The sequence below is a fragment of the Pagrus pagrus genome (genome assembly GCF_965226575.1).
Source record: "Pagrus pagrus genome assembly, chromosome: 16".
Classification (NCBI taxonomy): domain Eukaryota; kingdom Metazoa; phylum Chordata; class Actinopteri; order Spariformes; family Sparidae; genus Pagrus; species Pagrus pagrus.
In genome coordinates this window covers 4,606,653-4,633,725 of record NC_140200.1, presented here as the reverse complement: position 1 = coordinate 4,633,725, position 27,073 = coordinate 4,606,653, and the positions used below count along the sequence as shown (strand labels likewise).

General features: G+C 40.9%; 1 protein-coding gene across 2 annotated transcripts in view; it reads right to left on the bottom strand.

Moving 5' to 3' along the window:
• The window catches only part of atad2b (ATPase family AAA domain containing 2B), a 66,890-nt gene that overhangs the window by 27,887 nt on the left and 11,930 nt on the right, over positions 1-27,073 (bottom strand). For both annotated transcript variants that reach the window (XR_014624499.1, XM_084377908.1), the window contains exons 19-24: positions 26,867-27,052; positions 20,909-21,044; positions 17,492-17,685; positions 17,238-17,397; positions 14,227-14,349; positions 11,910-12,038 (exon numbers count right to left, since the gene is read on the bottom strand). Coding sequence is in view for 1 of the 2 variants with exons in the window: in XM_084377908.1 (XP_084234034.1) it covers positions 11,910-12,038; positions 14,227-14,349; positions 17,238-17,397; positions 17,492-17,685; positions 20,909-21,044; positions 26,867-27,052 (928 nt within the window). In the remaining variant the exon portion in view is untranslated. The remainder of the gene's footprint in view (positions 1-11,909; positions 12,039-14,226; positions 14,350-17,237; positions 17,398-17,491; positions 17,686-20,908; positions 21,045-26,866; positions 27,053-27,073) is intronic.

Sequence of the window (27,073 nt, the reverse complement as noted above, 5' to 3'; positions counted from 1 at the left end):
ACCCACTGTGTGCATGGTCACAAGCACAACCCAGCATCCAACTCTGTTTCTTGTCATCCAGGTTCATTGGAATCGACTGAAGTTGGGGCCTCAATCCCATAACATTAATGAAGTATTGATCCACCCTGCTCTCATCACCTGCAACTGATGGGGAGGAGCTTGGAAGTTAAGAGCTGTGTCACAATCGTAAAATAAACAAAATAACTTGGCTTTTGTTATAATTTTGACATAGATAGACTGGTGGGCTTTCTTTGGAAACAAGTTCAGTTGTTTTAAAGAGTTGAAATTGTTCTCATCCATCAAGTCTGTAGATTTTATAGTTCAGGCACAATTGTCCAAGTTATTTCATGTACTTATAGACATTTTCTAACATCTCTCACTTTCCTAAATCTTAAATTTGCACATTTGAAAAAGTACTAGTTTCCCTTTTTGTCTACTGGTGAAAGACTGCTTTCTCCACCTCTCCCTCTGATAAATGTGGAATTAATGGCATACTATATTAGCTTACATGAGAAGGCTGTACCGCTTGTCCTAATGACGTGCTTACTATGATATTAATAGCAGATAAAGAAAGTTTGATGATTATGATATTAATAACTGGCAGGCAGGTGACAGGCTGTACATTGACGGTACACAGGGGACTATGATATACTGTTTTATCACGTAATTGAACAAACTAAGTAGCAGTGTTTGAAATAGTGATTTAGTTTCTTCAAAGCTGAAGACCTTTAATTAAAAGTTACACTAAGAATCTTTCTGACTGCATTTCTTGTTGCAAGTCAAAAAGGGTTTGTGAACATGGCTCAATACCACAGTATTGACAGCAAAGCATCTTAATTCTGACACTGCTCTTGTTTTGCCATTCTAAGCATTAGCAATAAGAACGTATTCTTGAAAACTATATTTTTCCCCTCACTGCCGCCCCCCCAGAGGATTTCAGTCTTTTTTCTTCTTCTTCTATCTGAACCATTCCATTGAGCTGTAATTAACACAGCACAAAGGCTGTATATCCCCTGCCATGACTGTTGAACAAATTCCAATTCAATGGCTCCTGATGACTTAAACTAAATGAATAATCCAAATTGTGTCTGTAGTATTGTGCATATAAAAATAAAAAAACACAAGTCATGAGAAGAACCCCTTTAAAAGTTAATATAACAAAATGAGGGTCATGTATAAATAATGATTTCTTTTATATATATACGATGCCTTAGCTCTCTTGAACAGCTACATATAAAATTCTAAGCAGAGGTAAAGGTAAAATGAAGACTATTTATCAGTCTGGCATCAGGCCTTCTTTTCAGCTCAGGGGTAAAAGTCAGTTTATCGCACGTATCGACTTAGCTTTTACTTTAAGTGCAATAGCTTTATACATTCGGATCTGTGTCTGTTCCTTAGCATTGGCGTTTTTCTCTTCATATTTAATGCCTTTATTCTGCTTCTAAATATCACTCCACATTGAAAGATGTGACTGAGCAGCAGCATGTACTAAATTTGTTTTCGGAGTTTTAACTATGGCATTGAAAATGATTCATGAAAATGGATGAGAAGCAAACGGGAGAAAACATGGGAAGCAATGCAGGAGACAAAGAGCCAGAAAGGCTGTCATGGTGACACAGGGCCTCGGGGTCTGTAGGTCATGAAGGGAAGACAGCCGTTTGTCACCTGATGTGACACTTCATGCTGACACTTAATGAAATGTCCGGATCAATAAATGATCCCATCCTTGCTTCTTGAAATGAAGGAAATCAGTCACTTCCCTCAGTTGCCGTGTTGCTCCCTTCGCATTACCCTTCTTCCCTCCCTCTCTCCCTTCCCTCTCATATAAAGGCCTACACACCCACACCAAACTACATGGCTCAGAGGAATAGTTCGAAGTTAGAGCCAATAAACGATTAGCTTAGCCTAGCATAAGGAAGCAGGTAGGGGGGACTGTTAATTTGGCTCAGTCCAAAGGTAACATAAATCTGCCTCCAGCACCCCTAAAGCTCGCTAACAAGTCATATCTTGTTTGTTCTGTGCACAATCTGTAGATAAACAAGTGTACAAACAAGTTTTAACTTTACCTAAGTTACATGCTGAAACTATTTCTATTTCTGGGCTCCACAGGATGCCTGGCAATCTTGCAGTGACAACAAGAATCAATAGTAATAACACCAGGCAAAAACTTCCCAACAACCACAGAGGACCGATTCCATTTAGCCACAATTCTACTTAAAAAAACCTTGTGTTCACACGTGCACTGCGGCACGTCTCGTCATGTAAGACCAGAGTCAGCATTAACTTTGCATAACGGATGTCTAAGTTAAAAGCCTAAACAAAAACCATTAGGTAACATCAGTGTGTGTGAGCTATATAAATTTAGCCATTTACCAACAACAGCCCAACAATTCATGTGCCGATACAAATTTTTCTGATTTTGATACCTGAACTTTATGTATCTGCTGATACAGAGTACTCTTGTTCAGTAAAACGAATCATACAGGTGTACTGGACACCGGGGGGGCAGTAGTAGAGTCTCATTTCCAAGAAATAAATGATGGGGTATCAGATCCTTGGATAGACTTGTGTACTCACGGATACCAATTCCAGCGTTTTCAGCAGTATTGAAGCCATTCCCAAACCTGGTATCAGAACAACCCTAATTCCATATCTGCCATATCTAATACTCCAAGTTGGCCCTCAGTGTCATTGATTTAGAAGATACGAATCTCACCAGGATGGACAGCAGGTCACTGGGCGATTTGTATTGTCAAACCTTGTCATATTCAATGAAGGGCAGACCATGTCTTGACTGCATATCCATACTACTACAAAGAGGAAATGCAGTCACAAGGTGAAGGAATTGAAGACATAATTCAGTCAGAGCATCTATTTTTCACTGTCCTTCTCCTCTCTGCTGCTCAGTAAATGGCCAGTGGGATGACGGTGCCTGTGGTGCCCTCTTCTCACAAGACAGATATGCCCTAATGCACCAGCAGCTCCAAGTGCTGTTGAAGATGTCAGCCTACGCACAAGCGTACATACAAAGCGAGGTATGAAAGCCTTCTGGGGGAAAGGTCTGTCGCCCCCAGCAAAAACCTGCATACAGACAAGCTGTAAGGTGGAGCGATGAGGTAAAGATGTGCACCAGTTGGCTCATTTGACTGACGTACGAGATATCACACTCCTTGTGGGGGAGAGCCAACAGAGAATGGCAATGTCCAACAGCTAGCTACTGTATTAAATGAAACACTGAAGTTAAATACTGTGAACAAATGGTGACATCAGGGTAAGACCTTGATATTACAGTTAGTGCACAAGTCGGAGAACTAGATTTTCACCATAAAAAAAAAAAAAACTCTACTGCATCCTCTTTTCTTCCTGCTTCTGGGCCATCGGGATACATTGTGCCCTTCAATGAGAGCACCAGATATATTTCCATATGATAAGAATAGTACAGCACAAATTTCTAATTAACCCCTCTATTAAAGATTTGCGCCTTATTGCCTGCCAGCTCTGTGTCTAGTTGTGGCTCAATCTTTTCTTACATACTAACCTTGCAATAGCAGTATTAACAATCGATGCAACTTATGGAGCTTCGAAAATATATTAATTTAACCACTTAAACACCTTATTATATACCTGTGTAAATAAAAAGAAAATAATTGACATCCTTAAGGGGATCTAATTAGTTATATTATTACTGGATATATTGTTATTGCCATGTTTGCTTACACTCTGCTGACCAACTGACAAAAGCCATTATCTGGAGGCGTATCACATTCGCTGTGAAGGATAGCCATTGTATTTTGTTGGACCTCCTACACCTCCTAAATTGATTTGATTAGATACCAATTAGATACCCTGAGAGTCTGTTAAGGGATTCAGGTCGTCACAGCTGTATAATAATAGGACTCGGCAGAAAGAGATATTAAATTAAACACTGTTTACACAGGGATTCTTTGCTCTACATAGACACCTTGCTGGATACATCTTGAGATTCACTGACTTTTTTTATATGCTGTCCAATTAAATTAAAATTAGGTCTCACGTCCATCAGATCATTTCAGACACATACACGAAGTCACTGCAAATCACTAGACTGTGATTGGACTATGAGCAATTATTTGCTCAGACTAACAATTTTGTTCCACATCCTTCATGCCCCATATTTCAACATTCTGTTTCCTGATGATCATCTGCTCCTCACTGCCAACATTAAAACAAACATCTGCTTCCTTACACGATCAAGCTGTGCGCAGACCTCTGGAAAGTCGAATCACTTATCTTTTTAGGCACCTTTGCCGCTACAACATCCACTAATCTACTTATTTAAAGTGATATTTAAAAGTTGAGACACTGGGTTCCTGCTGTTATGAACAGCATCAATGAATGAAGCGGTGTTGTGACTGCAGATTACTGCTTCATATGATATACACTATTTGCCGTACTAAAGAGTTATCTGATGAAAATAAGAAATATTGTTCCTCCACCAACTGATTGCAACATTCTTACAGTGTCTAGATTAAGGCTAATCCTAACTAAAACTGCCAAATGGTGTAGTTGGCAACAGACTTTGAGGTCACTAGTGATTGCTCCTGGCTTTTGCTTTGGCTGGTCCAACAATTCCACTAGCAAACAATGATAAAAATAGAGCTCGACCTCAATTCATGTTTATTCTAAAACAAAAAAATGTTCTTATTGAGTACACTGTCTACCTGAAATAAAGTGAGTGTGCTATTTCAGGCAGGCAAATCAGGTGGCGCTGTGCTCTTGATCTGCTAAATATGTCAGCTGTGTACTTGTGTTACAATAATCAACTCAATGGTCTTTCTAGGGTGTCAAACAGCGTAGCTCATTCTTAACTGCCATCTGCGCTGCTGTTGCGTCCTACACATTCATACCCCTCCGCTACACCTGAGGGTTTTATAAAAAGGGAGGTTGTTATAGTTTCTACTCCTGCTTTGACTTTGTTCTGCAATAAAGAAAAATCTACCTTAGAAATGGGCACCATGTTAGCTGTAGCTAATTCACATATTGACATGTACACGAATTATACCTCAAGGTGGTCAAGCTGGTTGGACAATTGTATTTCACTGTTCAACAAGTGTTCGTAATAACATTTTTAAAAAAGACCTATACAAAAAGGACACAGCATATAAAGGTGGTTCTGAATAATCATTATCAGTAATATTGATAGCGGATTATGTGGATTCACATTCCTGTGTACAAACACTTTCTTCCCTTTGAAGTCAGTGGTTGTACTATTGGGAGATTGTTTTTACTGAGGCAAGGGATGCTCGTATATCCAGTCCACCCACACTCACCTTACAATTACATTTCAAAACTTTTTTCATAACTTCAAACCAGCTTCTCATGAATATAATTGTGTAGTGTAATACAGATCAGAGATTGGCGAATAGCATTTTTTCGCACATTCAAACCCCAATGTGAATTAACTTAAAGCAACATTCAAACAATAGCCTTCAGCAGTTGTATTATTCTGCAGTGACTTGGCAACAGTGAACAGACTCTGCTGCCCAGAAAGCTTATAATGTGATATAATCTAACACAAAAGTTCTGATTTCGTTTGTGAAGGCGACAACTTAATTTGTGTAAAGACCACCAGAGTGACAGTAATTCAACCATGTTAATCTTTGATTATGTAATTTGTGCTTGGACTGCATATGTAAGGGCCCCTGTAAGGTCCGCCCGCTGAAAAGGTCTGTATGACAAAGAGCCATTTACAGCCACTTGTCCCTGATTGGTATGATGGTGCCACAACAACAAAGAGCAGGACTGGCTCATAAAACAATTTAAAGCTCTTACTAAAATCCGTTATGTTAATGCTGCATGAACACAGGGCGATTAATAACTGACATGCCACTGATAAGATCATTTGACAAAAAGCAATGAACTATTCACACATCTGACTTAGACCCTGGAGAGCTGATGAGTTACATAACTGCACTTGGTCTTAATAAGTGGTTAGTGGGAAAGGGGCATCTATGTTGAGAGACAATGCATCTCATCCCTGGGTTTTAATGGAAATGTGGCAATTAGCCTGGATAAGTGCAATTCTACGAGCAATTTGATGTAATTAAAAACCCAGTCGGCTCACAGTCCTATTCTTCTGGTGGTCTGATGTGACTCGTGTCTCTTAATGTGGCCATCTCTTAAGGAGTCCCCAGAGTTGGGAGTCTAAATGGTTGACTTTGTGTTAAGGAAAGTTAATCTCCACCTCTGAACATTTAGACATGTGCTTAACTATCCTACTTTGGGAAAGAAAATGTTTAATTTATTAGTGCCAATAAACACCAAAACAACTCAATAGATTACACAAAAACCAATAACAAAAATTGATATCTTCTGTGGCAATACTGTGGGCAATATATTTTAAATCAGACCACCAGTAACTGAATCTTCAAAAACACTCTCTGCATTCAAATGCAAACTGTAATACATAAGCCGGCCGCATTTTTAAAAAGGTGGATCTTAATGAGAAACAGATAGCACTTCACTTTCCATCAAGCTAGGTTGAGTATTGCATGAAGTCCAAAAGATAATTTGGATCTCACCAACAAATCCATAAGTCATTTCAACTAATCAAGCACTAATGCATCATGTTTGTGCAATTGTTCCAGTCAATTACAACTTATCAGTAACAGGCCGAGAGAGGGAATGCACCCCATTAGGCCGCTTGGCGTTTACTAGCTTCTGATGTTTACTGAAATTGACTAATCGACTGCACTATGGTAAAAAACAATGAGAGTAAAAGCCCGGGAGGCCTTGTATAATTTTCTGTCTGTAGTACAGCCTAAATGTTGAGATGTTGGGCTGCTCTTAGTGTTGGAGAGAAACCCAGGAAATAAAAGAAGATCCTTTATCATCGAAAGCACAGAACCAGATTCACTTTAATTGGAATGGCAGGCCAGCCAATCCTTTGTGAAAATCCAAACCACCCATGGAAGACTCTGAATGTAATTTGTGATGGACAGATTTTTCCTAGAAAGAAAACACAATCTCAAAACAATGAATGTGTCATTTGAGGTGCAGCCATCTGATTAACCAGTCAATCAGCAGAAATTTCAGCGTGTAGACACGGCACGAAGGCTGCTAGGCTTTACAAAGCTTTGACATCAGGTGAAGAAATGACAGCATTAAAATAACCACCTACACATTGGCAGTATTTTACATGCCCACCCCTGGCATATCCTGGCATTGTCTGTGTAACACACGCCTAGCTACTAAAGAGGCAGTAACCATATATCATAATTGGGCATTGTTAGCATTCTAACTCTTTCTGTCTAGTATTCAAAAGCCTCCCTCTCTCCCTTCTCCCTTCCCATCACCTTTCAAACATCCTTAGGCATCACAGCTTGCAGTCATTGGGCATGCACAGAGGCAATGAGCAGCAAAGCTCAATCATTCCAGTGCAACTCTCCAGGCTCATTTGTTTCAGGCAGAAATGGAGGCTGTGTACAATAATATAGTGTATATGGTTATCTGCATTGCTCGGTGATAAAAAAACCAAAAAAACCAGGCATTAAAATCCTGTGAAGAGGATCACCACCCAACCTTGTCGATTGTGTACACTCAGCACGCAGCAGCAACAACTATACACAGAAATATGATGGGAGTGAAAAGACCCGCAGACACAGAATGAATCTTCGGAGACACTAACACTGATGTCAGCTCATCTGCACCCTAAAACAATAAATGGAAGCAAGAGGCATCATGGATGATTTTACATTCATTTTACGCTTGGTGCCACAATGATCCAAGAGGCATCTGTGCCCACAAAATGGCAGCTTAAGCTCAGCGCTTATTCGCTCAGGGCTTTGCATGCTTTGCATGGATTTTATTAGTGAGCGCCTCTGGGGTGTCAGAGTGTGCAACTCAAGATTGTCTTCGCCTGGTAGCCGAGAAGTAGCTTGGGGAGAATCAGTGTCCACTTCTAATAACTAATAATAAAGTCGCAATGTAGTTTCAGGCAAGATGTTTTGTTTTCTGGTGTTGACCATTAGTATGTCGCAATTCTATCCCTTAGGAAGCTCAAGATGTATTGCATTCACAGAACAAGATGTCATTCATCAAGTGGTCTGTACCAGCTGTTGCTCTGAAGGGGTTTTGGTACATGCAATGCTAACTGAAAAGTGCATTATAGGATGACTTATATTAAATAATACCTGAAAATAAATTATCTAATTTGAATAAAAGGAATCTATTAATGCAAAGACATACAGTACACCAGTACCATATGAGAGAACGACAGGCAGAACAGTAGCAAGTGAAAAAAAGAAAAACTTTCCTTTACCTCTCCTTGACTTTGAGGGTGTTTACAATATGGCTGGATCAAAAGAGGACCTTGTACAGTGACGCTGACTTAATTCTCAATTCACTGACAAGTAGCACTCGAAAAGCATAGCTTCAGAATTAGCGGCTAGGAGTATGTAGCTGCTGCAAGTACAACAATTACTCAGGAGATATTATGGACGTCAGCTAGCATGCAAAACGCATTGGCTTCCAGGTTAAACTCTCTTCAGTAAGTGTAGTAGTCGGTCACTCTAAACAGAAAAGGCACAGATGAGAAAAAAAATTAATAGACTCATCTTCAACAATGCTTTGTGTTTCTTAAATGAAAAAAACGCCATCCTATTAACCTACTTCCTCCTGCGCTGCAACTGTGACAGCATGTCACAAGCTGTGTGCCTGTTTTGTGCCCTTTTGTCCCGAGCAAAAAAATCCAGGCCATCCTTTTACGCAGTAACTACTTCAGCCTGAGGTAAAAGGAAGCAGGAGTGTTTATTATGATTTTAAATATCCCATCAAGGTCTTGTGATGGATTGACACTGGCAATGGGGAGAGGAGCTGTCTGTTTACCGTGATGTGAGACACAAGGCAGGGGGGAGGAGAGACACAGCAGTGTTCCGTCTACATGAATGCAGCCTGGTAGCTGTTGCCTTGGGCATGCTATTGAGTGACGCGGAGGACACATTATGCAGCGGCCGCATCGTTATTCTTTTCTTCCATAAACAGTTCAACAGTTGAATAAGGAATCTTGTCAACTGGCAGTGGAAAAACACTGGTAGACATGCCAAGTAAAATACAGGCCAAGAAAGGTTTTTTGCCAATCTGGAAAGTAGCACACCACTTGAGTGAATTACATTTCTGAAAAGCAAGAGAATGATCTGATATTGATATTTAGTGAAGCAATCAATTGCATATGCATTCTTACTGTCAAAGAAAAAGGACAGCTGATTTAACTTGCAAAAACAGCCATGAGTGAACGAGAAACACCGAGATATCTTAATTATGAATGAAAGGAAGACACTCCGTTTGAACTGGCTCCTTGTGGTGCAGCACTATGAATGAACCCTACAGTGTGGCACAGGTAATGGGCCCTGGTTTTTCAGTTCCTCCTGGGAGGGTTTGGCAGGAGAGAGAGAGGGGGTTGTTAGACAGAAGCGAGTTATAAGAGAGGGGGGAGCTGAGAAACCATGACAGAGCTATCCATGCAAGCTAATGGAAACCACATTCTTCTTCCTGTTTTCTTGTGCATTAACAGCTGCAAGGTCTCCTACCTTTGCAACCCTGATTGTCCTCGCAGCGACAGCAGGTGCCCCTGCCATCTAGATCTCAACAGCCAGGCTTATCCAGTGCTTTTAACACCTGATTCAGGAATATCCTTCGCTTTTAAAAAGCCTTTCGCGTAACTTTCTCCACAGTCCCAAACAGCGCACATCATCCCTGCCACCACTCCCCGTCATATCTGAATGTCACAGGCAATTCTCAGCTCTAGGCAAACGGAAGAGAGGGATGGAAGAGAGGGATGGAAGGAGAGGGGGAGAGGTGGCCCAGATAAAAGCCCCATAGAACTGCAGATACCAAAACAGCACCAGATAGGCCTCTCCCTGCAGGTAATGATCTTGGATAACTTTAACCTTCATGTGTCCTGACCTTCGACAGAGGAGGAAGGGAAAGCCAACAACCCCCTAAATGACCCGACGACTGCAGTGGGTGCAATTTCATGAAGTGTTTATTTCTCCGGTTTAGACACAGAAATTGGCATCTCCTCCACCAGATGCACCCTGCTTTCATTAGGAGGCTGTGTCATACCTCTAGACATGACTGACTCTGTGATCAATTAGCCTAATAGCTGCCTTGCTGAGGTGCTCCAGGTGAGAACTGGCTGCCGATGTCACAAATTAATCACCTGAGTTAGCCTAATTAATTAAGCCTCTGGTGGGGGCTGATAACGACTCTCCCAAGAGCATCTAAATTGGTGGTCCGCATCCCTGACATTTGGCTTGGTAGATAACGACTATAGCTAAAAGAAGCATATACAGGGCTAGTGCTGGCTTTCACCCTTAAAAAATAAGCAGAGGTCTTAATGGATTGTACAATTACTCAATTAGTTGATTCACATGTTAATATGCTCGTCTATTACTTTGCTGTTATACTATAGATGTGTGAATGAATAGTTTTGATTGGTAAGAAATTATATAGGTTTTATGTGCAATAAATTAACCAATACTGTAAGTAGACATTAATACATTTGTACTCATGTGATAAAATTAAATACCAAGGCAATAAACTATAGATTTGTGAATCTTTTGAAGTTCAATGTATGCTTACATTTTAACCCCTTAACCAAAAAAAATACATCTTTGAAAAACCACTGGATCATGTCTGATGTTGCGCTCTTCAATCAAAGCTCGCCCGACTGAATTAGTCTAAGAGGGATTAAACAATTACGTCTAAATATCTCCTCTGTGCTATATTACTATTTTCTCTTGGAGTAGCAGTACAGTTTTTATGGTGGCCAACAGAGGCCCTCATCTCTCAAGAAGGGACCATCTCCCTGGGAGAAGAAACGTTTTACCCACACAGCAGGGATTCCATTAGGAACACTCTCATGAGGGACAAGCACCACCTTGTGTTGGACAATTGTACTACATACACACACAAAAATGAATCTAAACTTTGGCTACAGCAAACAACCAGATCATTATGATTGTTGAGGCGTAACTACTTCAGTCAAAGAATTTGTCACGACACATACCAAACCTCTACACTCCTGTGTCTTCATCAGATTGTGTACACTCATGGTGACTGTCGAAGGCGCCTGTCTCATTCTCTTTATTTTGTCCAGGTGAAAGCCAGAGGGCATTTCTCAGATTACATGCAAAACCTGCTTAACTCTGATTCAGGTAACAGCCTCATTAGTCTGCCCCCTGCCCATATCTGGCCCTCTCGTCACCCTTAGGCACCTGCCGTTTGCCACAGGTGGGCATGTAATTGCTCTGTGGCATGGTCATGTTCGGAGTGGTTAGGAGAGAGCAGCCTCACTAATGAGGCTGCTCAGCGTGATGCTTCTCCACTGCAGAGAAATGTATGTGTATGCGTGTGTGTGCAGGTGTGTGGGACCACATACATCTGGTATACTGCTGTAGTACAACACAGCTGCTTCCTGCAGCGTCAGAGACGGAGAAAAAAAAACAAGGAAAGAAAAGAGAGCTAAAGTTTGAATCAAACAGAAAGGTAAAATTGTACTTGGAGAAACCGATTTATTTCTGCTTTTGTTAGAGCTCAGGGTGCAACTACATTGCTTTTTCAAAAATATGCACACACAATTAGTATGGGGATCTGATCGTGCACAAAAGCTGTGTACATGTACTTTACACGTGGTTAGCAAAACAGCAAATATAATTCAGTGGTAGCTGTCATTTTTCACCTTTTCACAAGCAAATTGGTTAGAAAGGGTATCTATCAATTTTACCACCATGTGGCCTGACAGTGGACTACTCTCAAATAACTTGGTATGGAGGATGTAAGTACAGTATGCATGATCGCTTTGTAGTTGTCATTATTCACCCTGTTTATGATATAAGCTGTGCGGTCTGAAGGACGGTTTGAATACTTACTAGTGGTGCATTGTTTGTAAGTGGCCTCGCCTTGAGTGCTGCTCCTGGCCTGCTCTTCGCCTGCAGTGTGCTGCTTTCTGGTTGCCACAGTACCCGGAGCTGCCGTCAGCGGAGCTGGCGTCTGGAGGTCTGCGGTGATCATGCAGGATCAGTTAACGACAACAAACAATGCTCTTTGTGTGTGTATGTGCAAATTGTGTGCATGTGTAAATGGGAAAACCCTTCTGAAATATACTGTTGGTAGGATAGTGTTTGTGGATGTGTGTATGAACACCAGGGACTAGGAAGGCACTTTGACAGACAATAAAACAAATGTGATCCGACAGGAAAGGATGACCAAGGGGTTGTGATATGGTGAGTAAGGTACAGCCGCATGTCAATCATCACAAATATAACTACTAGAGTAGTATTATTATGAATGGTGTTTGACTCCGAGAGCTCGAGTGTGACAGGAATGAAAAACAGAGGTGGAGTGTGGAGACATGCAAGCCCCTGAAAATGAGACATTTCAACTCTGACATCAATTGGTGTTTAAGTTTTTGGCCAAATCTATCACAGCTCCTTTCATCTCGTCACGGGGGAGAAAATCCCCACAGACGCACTGTGGGTTTTGCACACTGCTGCAATTGGACATCATGCCGTGCTGGGCTAATTGATAGCTTTATAGCTGGACCTTGACTGGAAGATGAAATATTTACACTGCTGTATTCCTCCTCTCAGGCAGTTGACTTCTGCTCCTGCAATATTCATTTAGCATCCTGTGCTGTTAGATGCTAAAAGAGGAAATCAAAAGCAACAGAGTGACTTGTGAAAATTGCTTCCTCTTTGATAAGTTTCCCGCATGACATGGAAGAGTCAGGCCTCTGCGGCTTAAGTCAGAAGTCAATAGGCCCTCGGGGGGTAGGGCTGTGCATACTGTAGATAATTTTTTTAAGAGAAAAATTGGGGCTTCTTATGCAGTACCCTCAGTACACTGGTGAGCTTTTTAATATTTCTACAAATTTTACAGGAAGACGACAGACCAGAAGTAATAATAATGTGTGAAAGTGTTTCCTCTCTTTGAATGGGTAAAGATAAAGTACATTGCATGGGGAGAGCACTGTGTAATTTGATGTATTTCGTATGGAGGAGAAGAGTTTTGTTTTCTCATGAGGTGCAAGGATGGAGATCCATTTATGGACAACCAATAAAATAATGGTTAGATCTTTTCCAACTCTGTAGTCTTGGCAAAATATCGTATAATTTACTGCAATTGTAATTTTTCCATTGTCATGTTAGTGCAGAGACCAGCAGTAACACTGCTAGTCCTTTTCCTTACCATATCCATCTGTTAAGCAGGTTTATGCAATATTTTGTGTATAACCTGCAGATGTGCTTGCACATACACAAACACATTTTGTTTTGGCAAGCACACAGCTGGACCTTGTTAAATGTAAGGAGTTTTGTTAATTAGCCTACTCTAGTATGGACATGTAGTATGGAAAAAATATTCATATGTGATTAAATGTCTGACCACTTACACAAGACAGTACTTAAAAGCGTAGGTATATAATTTCACTTCATCATATGTGTATGCTTCTATGAGCACCAAGCTAACTTAGATTTACACTAAATCCACTCAGCATCGCTTGGGGCTGTTTGGTGAGTGTACAGATGCAGAGTGCCGGGCAGACGGCTAGCACAGAAGGTACTGTCTGGAACACTGGAGCCTCGGGCATTGCTCTTTTCTGCGCCACATACTCTACATTAAAAACTGACTGCTCCATCAAGTATTACTGGGCTACCCTACAGATTGTTTTTTTCCCAAAAGCATGTTCCTGTTCTCCGAAATAATCAATCAGAGAAGTTCTACAAAATAAGAGAGGGGGTGAGAGGGGAGGCTGGGAACTACACAGCCAACACAGACTGAATAGGCCTCATTATTCAAGCGAGTGAGTATTCTTCCAAATATATACATTTGCTATACATTCAGATAAACAAGCGATGCTCGGTTCAGAGTTATTAGTCTGCTCTATCAATAATATCATGCAAACAACAATCCCTAGATGAAGAGGGCTGTGTAGTCAAAATAAGTATTTATCAAGTAGCATCAGTTAGTAGAGTTTATGATCTTGCAAAACTTTGTTTTTCATAAGAGGCTAATTAAGGATATGCTGTTCACACATGGTTAGAGAGAGAGATTCACATTTTATGGTGTCCCACTTTCCCTGCACAACAGTTTAGAGAGTTTACTTTTAGGTACAACAGCTAGTATGGCTTATTTAAATCAATAAAAAAACATTCCCTCCATTATGCTTTGTTTAAGTGATTTTCTTACCCCTCTTCTTGCGTGCCTCCTTGATCTCTTCACACATGCGGTCGAACTCGGGGTCCAGCTCGGAGGCAAATATAGCATGGGCTGTGTCCTTTAAACTGCATGCTCGGTGCCTGATCACCTTGTCTGAGAAAGAAGGAGACAGTGAAACATAACTCTAGAGTCACGACACAAAAATGTGGTATTCTATGAGAGCATGTGTTCAAGGGCATTTCCTTTCTTACACAGGATATAAACCAGTATCTCTGCCATGGTATTATAACACTTTTTAGATAATAGTCTCTTTCTCCTGTCGACAAGGCTCGTGTAGAAATGTAGTTTGCAGTTTTATGTTGCATGTTCTCGACATCCTATCGTGTGTAAGGCAAAGATTCGATAGCAAGCCCTGCCCATTTCGCTGTGTCTGTGAGAAAAGGGATTGTAGCATTTTCTCACAGTAAGAATAAAAGGATAGAGCTGGCTTTGGTGAGAAATGTTGGCAGGCAGAAATCAGACATGCATGAAGTCTTGATAACACCACTTTGTCCGTTTAAGACAAAGGTGGGTGCATACAGTACACACTGTACTGCTGTACAGTATACATGCAATCTGAAATATTTTTTAAATGCATACTCATTCACTCCTTCAACCTTTTTTAACTCTCATGCCTCTTTTCCTTGAGCTGTACCACAGCATCATTAAATCCTCCTTTTCCTCTGCTCCTGCATCCGCGGAGGAAAAAATAAACACTGAGCTGAAGAGGGAGGCTAAAAGCACAGCCACTGTAAACAGGCAGTCTCTCATTACAGCAGGCAGAGGGAGAACAGTTCAGGCAGAGAGTGGTAGAGGGGTCACAATCTGCCAGCTTCCTTTGTCTAATTGGAGGATGGCTGGCCTAATTGCGATGGAGGCAATTTGTGTGTATGTATGTGTATGTGCATGCACTTTTCTACTGACAGAGTACGTCTGAGTGTGTGTAAATGAAAGTGGGCAGAAATGCCTGTCAGTGGAAAAGGTGTCAAAGGCCAGTTGGGCTGACGAGAGCTCATCAGCACCCTTATGGGCCCCGCCTAACCTCCCCATCTAGAACAGACAAGAATGTACTGACATACAACGCTGTTGCTTATGCATTCCTTCATAGTCAAAGGGTTGTTATCGCCCTCAAGCAACAAAGAAGTCTCTACGACACAGAGACACATTGTGCAGCACCGAGATATCAGCCTTTTTAACATAACAAAGTAATTATTTAGCAAGGTGAGGAGGTAGAAGACAAGGAATCCAAAATGATTGTACATGGAGGACAGTAAGATAAAGATAGTATGAAGGACAAGGAGAAAGAGACCACTGACGGATAATGAGGCTTTTTCCCAACACTTTGTGAGCTAGTGTAGAACTTCCCCAGCAGCGTAATTGTGCAGGGTCTGGGCGATATTCCCTGGGCCAAACACTGGGTGAGCAGGCAAGAGGCTTCGTTAGTCTTCTTTATTAAACTGCCTAATTGCATTTTTCCCCTTTAGTGTATCATTTGTAGACCCTGCATTCCAACAAATGACCCAGACCCTCGCCTGCAAAGACAGAGATATGATTTATTCATTTGGGCTGGCAGAGAATTGCTTCCCATTAGTTTCAGGCAGCTATATCTGTGCCTTGCGAGGGAACCGGAGTCGCTAAACACACAAGGCGAGAATCAAAATGGTCACATCAATTGAATGGTCTGAAGGCCTACTGTATGTATCTTTCAGTTAACATCATGGCATGGCTGATGAGCATTTGATTTAGGTAGAAAGTCTTGTTCTTTGATGCAACAAGCTCTTTTCAGCTTTCTCCACCATTTTTCCATGTTATCTTTTGAATGCAAACACAAACATGTATCTCTCTTCACATGGTCCTTTGCCTGTTATGCAAGCATGCATCCCATTTAAACAATAAGTATAAATCCAATTTGTTTGTCAGCTATTGCAACATAGCTGACAAATAAATTGGATTTACGCCTGTGCACGTCTTTGTTTGTTTCTGTGTCGTTGTGTGTTTTTGTGTTTTCCAGCACTCATTATGAAGCCCATACTAGGCTTTGGAAAAGGTGCTGAGACGGGATGAAGTAAAAAATCAGTTCAAATTGCAAGACAAGACACAATTAAATTTTCATGCATATGCAGCCTTTTCCAGCTACGAAGCAAGAATTACACTGTGGAAATGCTATTTTCAGTTGGGGCTGTATGCACTTTACTTCATTTGAATTTCCAAGTTGAAGAAAAACATCTCGAGGTTCTGTAATTTTACTGCCTGGAAGCCCTCGTCGTAAGTCATTAAGTGTTAAATCTAATTACTTTTTCTTCACACAATGACAGCCAAATGGAATACAACAATAACTACAGAAGCACATGGTCATATTTATTTGGATAGCCCAATGCTGTCTAATTATTAAGGGACTGCCATATGCCATTACAAAAACTAAAGAGTTTCATAGGGAATTTACAAGTGTGACAGCTTATCTGTGGATATTCATCAGCAGCTCTAAGGATACTCTTAAAATTGAGTTTGGGATTAAAAGGAATTATTGACATTTGGGTGAATTTACTTATTTGACCTAGTCCTGGATGTCTCTATGTATTAATAGAGAGAGAGTTCTGTTATTTTTAGTGTTGGGATAAATTGAGTGAGACCACGGATTGGTGACTACAGACACAGAGAGGTTATTGCATCAGATCCAAAGTGGTGCATTTCTAAATTAATTTATTTTAGAGGCAATCGAGCAGGGGAAAATTACTAAATATCTGATCTGATAATCAGTCCATCCCTAATTTAGTCTATTTTAGCACAAAAAAATGTCAGCTGTTTTGAATTTAATCTTTTATTTTTTACTCGTGGCAGATTGCGTTTAAGTAAAAATAGGCACATGTCTGATGGAGTGCAAGCATATGAGCTGTGCCCACATGAATTTCCATGTACATATAGCATGTGCATTTACGCACAGTACCCTACATGTATGTGAATGTATGTATTCATGAGCATGCCTGCAGAATTTTCCTCCTCACCTCCAGGATCCTTGTCAGGATTGTATTCTAAAGCGTTACTGCTGATGAGGTCGATGTCCACCAGGAAGTCCTTCACTGTCAGGTACTGAAGGGTATCAATCTTGGTCATGACAGTGGACAGGTCCATAGGCTGCCGAATAACCTCCAGGTAGTCTGACACCTAACACACACAGGAAAAAAGTATATTTTAACAAAGGCTTAAATCGGCAAAACTAAGGTTGAGACCCCCAGGGTGCGACTCAATTTCTCCATACTTCTTCAATGTCAACTGGCTTGCTGAAGATGTTGAAACGTTTGTCAGTGGCCAGGCGCTTGGTCACGTCCCTGAGAAAGAGCCTGAGTTCCCGTAGTGTGTTATCTTCCTGTTCAGCCAGGCGGCGCTGTTCCTCTGCTGACAGGACTCTTGGGCCTGGAGCCTCTGCCACCAGCAATACCTCTTTACACCTCTCTGTCGAAAGACAAGCAAGAAAAAGTTGGAAGCAGAAACAGAGAAATAGTTTGAAATAAAGCTCCAACACCAAGAGAGATCCAGAGATAAAATAAATAATCTTTGTGCGTTTACTTACAGCAGCAAAACACAAAGACAGCTTCGAGCAAAATGACTATACCAACAATGCAAATATAAAATATAAACAAATCAGCTCCACGTTGGCTGGAAGCTACAATAGAGTCTCATCTCAAACCTGATCCTTGACCATTTCCTTTGAACAGTGTTGCAAATACAGACCAAAAAATACTTTCCTCAGGAAAAGAAAAGAAAAGCATGTTTTAAGATTCTTGTAGCTGAAGAAAAGCTACTCAAGTGTGGAGACAACAGGGAATTCCCACATTCACAATTTCTGCACAATCAAGGTAATCGATAAATTACCGTTATTCGTGAGTCAAACAAATGTGATTGTAATGAAAGCTAGGTTAACTAAATTTACAGAAATACATGGGACTAGATAACAAACCTCACTTTTTTTCAACTGTTGGTACTTGACAGATAATTTTAAAAAGCAGAAATTTGCTGCGGAGAAGTCAATTTTAAGTCTGACATTCAGTGCAAGTCCCACACACCGTTCACCTCACTTGCATTTTCAAGAATTAATTTTAATAATAACGCCTCACTACAAAGACCTTCATCAGGTTATCTTTCAGATATTCAAAAAACATTCACTCAGGATCCGACAGTAAGTGCACCTCCAAGCCCACACTCTTTACCACAGGGGTTTCACTTGAGACCATCGGTAAATTACTGTTGGATTGAGACAACGCCAAAATTACTTTCACTACCTTCGTGCTGAAATGCCCATATCAAATAAAAAATAACACTCTCAGGGTGTTTTCACAAAGACCAAGAGAACAAATCATACATTGTTGCATCAGTTCTGATCCAGTTCCTGTTCATATTGACTTTTAACAGCCAAATCAAGAGGAGTACACTTGATAGTCATACAGACTGACAGGCAGCTTAATGATTGGAAAGTTTTGGCAAAATGTTATCCTGCATAATTCAAATCAAACTCCACAGCAGCTTAAGCATCACTTTAATGCTTCTGATGTGTAATGGCGTCCTTTAATCTTTGTTGTAAGAAATAGCCCCCAAAGAAATAACTGATAATAAGCATTAGCAGTATTACTAGAGCGCAATTAGACCCCATGTTAAGAATAATGACTAACAGGTAGAGACAGCATGAAAAAGAGGCATCTTGTATTGTAATGATTCAGGGTTTATTATTGTTGGATCGCCGTCAGTGCATGGAGTAGGATATAGCACAGCAGTTTTATCAGCTTTCGACCACTTATCAGGGAAAATGTGCTACCATAAAATTATCTTACATAAACATGCGACTTATAGGCGACAGATCGATTATGAGATCACTCAACAGTTCACGATCAGCAGATGGATTCATGAGTAATTAAGTTTTCCATATCAGGCTAAAATCTCACATCTTTTATGAAAAATCATGTCGTTGGTTCCTTTGCTTTCACACCACAAACAAACCGCACCAGAGTCTGCTTGGAAACAACCAAGACCCACCTCGTCAAGCAGTCTTGGACCGGTTTGTTTGGTCTGCACCAGAGTTCGTTTGGCAGCTTATCACACCAGCTCAAACCAAACTAAACAGGAAAACAGGTGTCTGTTCTGACCGAACCAAACAAATTGAGTGTGAAGGGGCCATGCATTGGACTCCCACCTATTTTGAATGCCAATTTCTTAATAATTTATTTTACATAAATATTTGAATAGAAAATCCTTACAGTATTTCAAAAGCTTTTTGTTGGATTTAAGTGCTTATTAAAATTCAGCTTATTTTAAAATAGCTTCCATGTGTTGTGAACCACCTGTTGGCATCTTTTTAATTTTCACAACAGAAAGATAATTTCCTTCATCATTCTTGTCTCCACTTTTTCCATCATGTTCTCTGCCCTTTTGTTTTAACAAAAAAAAAAAACTTTAAATGGAGCCACAAGAGTGAAATGTGCCCAGAAAGATTGCACAATCTGCAACTGAGGACTTTATTTTTATTTTTTTATTCCTCTGCCAAAATAAACACTGTTGGATATTTGACAGACATTTACTCCAGCGATTGTATCGTTTATCACAATCTTGTTCCATCTTGGTATACAATTTAAATCCCTTTGGACACTTTGGTCTGTCATATCACATTTCTTTACAGCACTCTAAAAGGTGCACGCATCAACTGTGCATGCCACACACGTTCTCCAGCCATGGCGACCTTCTTCGCAAAAAATCCAGGGAAAACCCTTAGCTACGCTCCTTTCCAAACACAGGTTTTGTAATACACTAAGGAACAGCCTCTGGCCAACGACAGAGTGAAGAAGCAAGGCAAGCTGATATCCACTGCTCCCATCCCAAGGCACCAGTTCGCGCCCAAGGCATCTGCCGACATCGTTAGGAAGGTTCCACAGCCCCTCGGACGCTTCACTCACTAGCAGCAATCCAAACCCTGATTCTAATTATGGCTAATAGCGGCCGGGCCCTCTCACTGCAACTCCTCTCGCTGCTTTTCTGCCCATCACTCTGCTGGAAGCCAGACTGCCGTCTTAGTCATGCAGGGACCCCTGAAGAGCACCGGGCGAGTAAAGCCGGGAACCCCTGCCTTGTATCAATGAGGAAACTGTGGATGAACGCTGGGCACCATTTCCATTTGAAAGCCTGGGTGGACAGTTCTCTCATATTGAACCGGAACAGAGGGCTAGGGGAGCACTAAGGACTGGGGCAATGGCAGTTGTAGGGGTGGATGGGGTTGTGGGGGTGGCTCATTTTAAATGTGGGTGAGGGATAGAGATGTCCAGGAAAACGGTCTTCACACTGGGCAAATTTTACTCTTGTGTGTGAAAAGCCCTCAATATCTTGCTTCTGCATATTTCTATTCTCAATCTCAAGTGAAATTAAACAGATTCTGATCATGTCAAGAAAATTAACTCCGCTGTGCGACTGTGAATTCGGAACACACTCGAGAGGATCTCTCGAACGTACCAATCAGAAAACATCTGCTCCTCTACCTTTCAACGGATCCAAAAGGGACTGTGGGAAAGGTTGAGAACAAAGCTAGATAAGAAAGAAGCACATGTAGACAACACTGCCCTCTAGGACTGACAGTAGGCATGAGTCACAACTGTCTCATCCAGCATGTGTTTCCATAAGTGAGTACAGTTAGTACCTGTATTCCTGAGGCGTGGCAGAGCTCGGGCCGCTTGGACCAGCAGGAGGTCAGAAAAGAAGATCCTCCTGTCCTCTTCTCCTGGAGGGCACAGCGTCACTACCTCCCCATAGGTCCTCTGGAACATACTTTTCACCTGTATTTAAACAATCAAGGAGTTATTAAGAGTATATTGCTATGCCTTACAATTAAATTCCTTTTGTAATAAAAACAGTTAAAAGTATAGAACAACAAATAAAAGGCCATGGTACCTAGCTAGATGTTACTAAGAACTGAAGCAGCAGAAATATAGAAATACAGCCTACTATGATCAAACTATGGTGGATAAAAGTAGATTTATGTTTCAGGTTCTGTCCTTTATTCTTAAGTTGTGTTCATTGGGCAGTACACGAAATCTACTTCTTTAGGTTCTTAATTTTATTTCCCTGAAAAATTAATCAAATTTCGAGAATACTATTTTATTTCATACACCCACTATATCCAACTGATTACTCCAATTTGTGCTTGTCTCAAAGTGTGTAGCTAGAGTGCCTGCTTTCATCAGCCACCACATTGAGCTAAAGCACGACTGAGCACAGCAGAAACTAAGCATACCACTTAGATGTTCAGGATTTAATGAACAGATGAAATTTTTTTTATGTCCACATTAGTCGCAACAGTAGTCAAAAGAAAATGTGCCTTCAGTCATTTCTACTGGAGGCCAGATGATGCCTGATCAAACTGAAACAGCATCCAAACTTTGTGAGGCTGCAACTAATGATTATTTTCAGTCAGTTAATCTGTTGACTATTTTCTTGATTAATTAATCTGTTAGGTCCATAAAATGTCCACGACACAAAGATAGCCAGTTGACTGTCATAGAGGAGTAAAGACAACAGAAAATATTTACGTTCAAGAAGCCAGAGTTAATAATCTTTACCTTTTTAATCTTAAAAGAATCACTGACCTATCAATCAATTATTATAATAGTTGAACAGTAATTTAATAGTTGACAACTCAACAATTATTTACTGCAGCTGTACTTAACAGAGCTGCAAGAATACTGTTACACTTCCTGAATCATCTCATCAGTACTTTGACAACACGCCCCTCACCAATGCAGCCCTCCACAATGCTCACTGTAACAATTTTTGTAACTACATTTGTCTAGTACGTTTAACGCATCAGTAATGTTTGTAAAATACAGTACTGACAGAAAAACACATGAGCATATTTTCAGCTACCTTAATTTCTGATATGCATCTATACTGGAGGCTACAGGGGGTCTTCCAAGATCCCAGGCCACTTCTGTAATGGAGCTCAAGGCTACTCCCAATGGGAACCCCTGTTGCTGACTAAGCACCTACTTTCCACTTTATATCTCCCCCCATCTGTCTTTCACATCGATCCTTTCCCTTACCCATGGCATGTTTGTTCTCCCTTTCTCTCTGCATTGCCTTCTGTTCCCTTACTTATCCTCTCTCTCTGGATATTTGCGCTCTCTCCTCAGAAGAAGGGCAAGAAAAGATGGAATGGAGTAAAAATGAGGAAGACAGTAGGGGAGCCAAGTGTATATGTAGCACACAGCAGGTAATGATTCTCAGTATTTTTCATCATGATAAAGGCAGCGAAGGGTTTTGACACAGAGAGGGGTGGCAGAAATGTGTGGAGAGATGAATAATTAAAAAGAGGAAGGGGGGTATAGAGGAGAGAGCTCAATGTACAAAGAAAATTGAGGATGTTTGGCTGCGTAGAGCAACTATTAAACAAAACTGGACAACTGCTCTACTAGCATGATCAATAATTAATTGCAGAAACTGACTTAAAAGCAAACTAAAAACATTTCTGTGAGACATGCCTGACTGTGCGCCATTAAATCTGTCTCAATTTTCTTGAGAAAAAAAATAAATCACTACTGCGGATATAAAATGAGATGGCAGTAAAACACAGCTTGAGTGAATAACTCTTCATATAATCCGTATAAAAACAGCTATTTCTGAGCGCCTTCCTGAATCACAATTGTCTAAAGGTGGGACTTTAATCTTCTCAGAAACAAGAAGTGCTGTAGAGATAAACAAAGTCCATTCCTCCACAATCACATCTAAACAATAATGTACACACTGAAGTCCAGATGGTTACAACTGAGTGAGGGTAAACCGGAGTGTGAGACTGACAGGCCGACTGGTGCAATGTCAGTAATGCAGATGCTATACTGGACTGCCGTGTTGAAAGGGGAGCTGAGCCTGAAGGCATAGCTCACGATTTACCGGTCGAGCCAAGCTCCAACCCTCAGCTGTGGTCACGAGCTTTATGTAGTGACCCAAAGAATGAGGTCATGGATATAAGCGGACAAAAAGGAGCTCCGAGTAGAAACGCAGCTCCTTTGGTTTGAAAGGAGTAGGCTGAAGTAGTTTGGGCATCTGATTCGATTGCCTCTATGCTGCATCCCTGTGGAGGTGTTCCCACACGTCCAACAGGGAGGAGGAACATAGGGCACGCTTGAGGGTTGACATCCCATCTGGTCAGGGAATGCCTCAGGATTCCCCAAAAATGAGCTGGAGGAAGTGGCTAGGGAAAAAGATGGATAGACTACCTTTACTCCTCTTCTTCTTCTCTCTTCTTAAGGTATTACAAGAAGATTGACAACATGGTTACAGTAGAGTTCAGCTAGAGTGCACTGCTGTAACTTCACCAGCCAACAGATTCTGTCAGCTAGTGTGGCCAAGTCGTGTTTTTCAAATTTGCACTATAATTCAGAACATATAACTCGCATTTATAATGCATAGTATGCATAATAAATATAGGACATCTTTAAGCTGTTATAGAACTGCAGATTAAATTGCTGCACAGAATCATGAGGGGTTTTTATTTTAAATCTCAGAGATATGTAATTTTCAGTCTAGTAGGGCTGCAACTAATAATTATTTTCATAATTGACTGATCAGCGAATTACTGTCACGATTAATCATTTAGTCTATAAAATGCCAAAACATCCTGACGAATCATCACAATTTCCAACAGTCCAACGTGAAGTCTTTAAATTGCCTAACCAACAGTCCAAAACCAAAAAGACTCTTCATTTACTATGAAAGATGACAAAGAAAAGCAGCAATCCTTGAATTTCAGAAGCTGGGAGGAGCAAATATTTGACATTTTTGCTTGGAAAAATAACTGAAAACACTAATAGATCATCAAAATAGTTGGTGATTATTTTTTCAGTTGACTGATGCATCTAAAGTCAGGTCCAAAAGATGAATCTGTGCAGCATGCATTCACTTTCAGCATGAAGTTCATGCCTTTTCAGTGCACTTGGAAGACCTCAAAACAAACATTCCAAAAGTGTTACAGCGCTAAACCTAAGAAGATGGATAGGACACCGTGTCACTCTCTAACTGCAGTTTCTGCACCCTTACAATCACATGTTCTAGCAATTTCCATCGGTCCTCCACCAAGAAGGAAGTCAATCTAAGCAGAGTGAACGGCTGTTAAGGGAAGGAGGGAGACTATGTAGTTGGACCCAAGCCTGTAGTGTCAGTTTTGGCTGGGGAGGGATGCTGTACGTTCCCTGCTGAGGTTTGGAGCTGAGACAGCAGCTGTCACTGTGTTGTCTGTGCCAGAAAGTGAAACAACACTCCCAGAGATAGCCAAATCACTTAAAGCACCATAGAGAGAAACCATTGACTGCAGCATGTTGGTGCCGAAAAATTAAAACCGAAACTCATCAAACCTCACTGAAAAAAGCTACTGGGACACTTGAGACAAGAGATAAGCAGTATGATTTGATAAAAACAAAACAATCCTACCAAATAGGTCCAATTATTAAAACAGAACAAAACAGTTTAATATATAAACAGCCCAAGCAAAATTCCATTCATTCAGCACATAGTCTGCAAATCATACTCCCTCTTGAAAACCTGGGGCACTGTTTCAGTGGGACCAACTACTAGTTATTTTTTCCCTTACAGACTTCCACACGGAGCTACTAGTAACACCTGCATCGCATAGAAAATCCCTAACAGGGGCAGTTTCTTGGATGAATGTCCGTCTTTGTTATATGAACACGTTTCCTGGTTGCAACTTAGTTATTTTTATTGTTTTTTTTACTAGTTAGGTTAATCTCAGTATAGTAATGAAAATAAATGGGCATTACTTGAAGCCTGCTTGAGATAAATAAACCATCACAGTTATGTTATTGTTGTATATAGTAGAACTGAAAGTATAGATTTATTAAACAGTCTGTTTGGTACATTCATGTGGTCACAGGAAGCAGAAATGACTAAATGCTTTTTAAACAGCAGCCTTATTAAAACTATTGAACTAATGCTTGTCTGAAGTATCCAGCAGAACCAGATGTAGCTACAGGTTCAACACAATCCAAATAAATCCACACTTAAGAAATCAGCCTTATTGGATTTCCATAAATGACAATGTCGACTATGAAAGTAGTCAATGTAAGGAGCGTTTTCTCAAGAGTAAAACTGGGTAGCAGTCCAGCACAAGTGTAATAATGTTTTTCTTTTTGTCAACTATTTACACCAAGCATTTATCAGTCCAAGTGCTGGAACGAGACAGACAAAGGCACAGTGTGTGGTATAGACATAATGATTTGCATTTAAATATAGCTTGGAAAATGAGCAAAACGGGGTGTTTTAACTCCAAAAAAGTTACGAAAAGAACTGATTAACAAGTGCAATGATGCAATTTCTCTACAAACTAGCAACACTCTAGTGGGTAAGAACACACAGAAGTAGGCCAGAATAGCCTAAGGACAGTCTTGATGCCCTCATGCTGGCTCCATGTTGACTTGAGCACACCATTAGTCCCATCATGTGCTTCCCAATTTTCCAGGCTGCAAGGCTATGTGTTCAATGACCAAAGAAAAGGTAATTTGACAAAAGAAATAAGAAAAGTAATTGCCTGGTTTCAGCCAGTCATTTAGTATGTAATGAATAGCAATCTACCATTTGACACAGAGACTGAATGGTCGGCGGGGTGTGATTACTTCCATTTTCATAATCTCTTAACACAGCATGTGAATCAACAAACATTGTGGAGTTAAGTCAAGTAAAAAGAATTGCAGGCAGGGAACTATCAATCACACAACATAAAGAAAACAAAAGTATAGTGTGGGAAAAAAAATAGAAAGACAAGTGAAAAATACCAAAGAGGAAAAAAAAATTAACAAAGAAAGAGAGAACTAGAAAAGGTTAAAAAGAGCTTAGGCCTCAATGAGAGCAAGAGCCCAGGTTCCCTAATGAGTCCATGACAGAGAAAGAAGCATCCAAAGAGCATGTCTCTGTGGAGCATGGCCAGGGCTAAGGCTTTACCAAAACAGCAGCCACACACAGAGTCAGAAACAAATAAATCCACACAGTCTGCACAAGCACATTGATATGGTGTGCATGTGTCCTGGGGTGAAGACATGGGGCTGCCAACCCCCGGACCTAATTAAAGCCCTTCTGTTGCCTGACTAGAGAGGACCCTCCTCCTTATTTATCTAAATCTCTTTTTCCCCCTTCCAATTTTCTCTATTTCCCCTTACCCTGACACAATCGCTCCCTTACAGCCTAACCCACGACGGGTGGTCTGACTCTGCTTTGGCTTTCTGAAATAGAATTATAAATCTAAGAGGAAGGATGAAGGAGCAGGGGTAGGGAGAAAAGTGGGCAGTGGGATAAATGACAAGAAAAGGGAGATGGAGTCATAGTGGTAGATAAAAACTCTGTGGGAGCATACGGCCTTGACTGTGCCACCATGTGTGTGTCTGCACTAGCGTTTCCAAGTGTAAGAGAAAGAAAGAAGCCCTTTGAATCATGCTTTAACCTCCAATACTGTATTAAAAAGACGTCAGGTTAACACTCGCCTCTCTCACATAATGGAAGTATATCGACAGCAATTTGTAACCACTTAAAAACATGGGCCAGACCTGCAGGTAAATCTGAATATGTTGGCTCAGGTGTGTGTACACCGTGTTCTCACCTCGTCTGACAGCTGTGAGTAGTGAGTCTCGGCAGTAGCAAGGATAAGGACCGGGCTGAATGAGGGTACATCCTGCAGCAAGGTAAGGAAGGTGCTCTTCACAGTGTCACTCACTGTCTCCCACCACTCTGACACATGGGGCATGAATACCACACTGGGCACGCTGCGGCGTGCCTCACGGAAAACCTACAACCACACAGACAGATC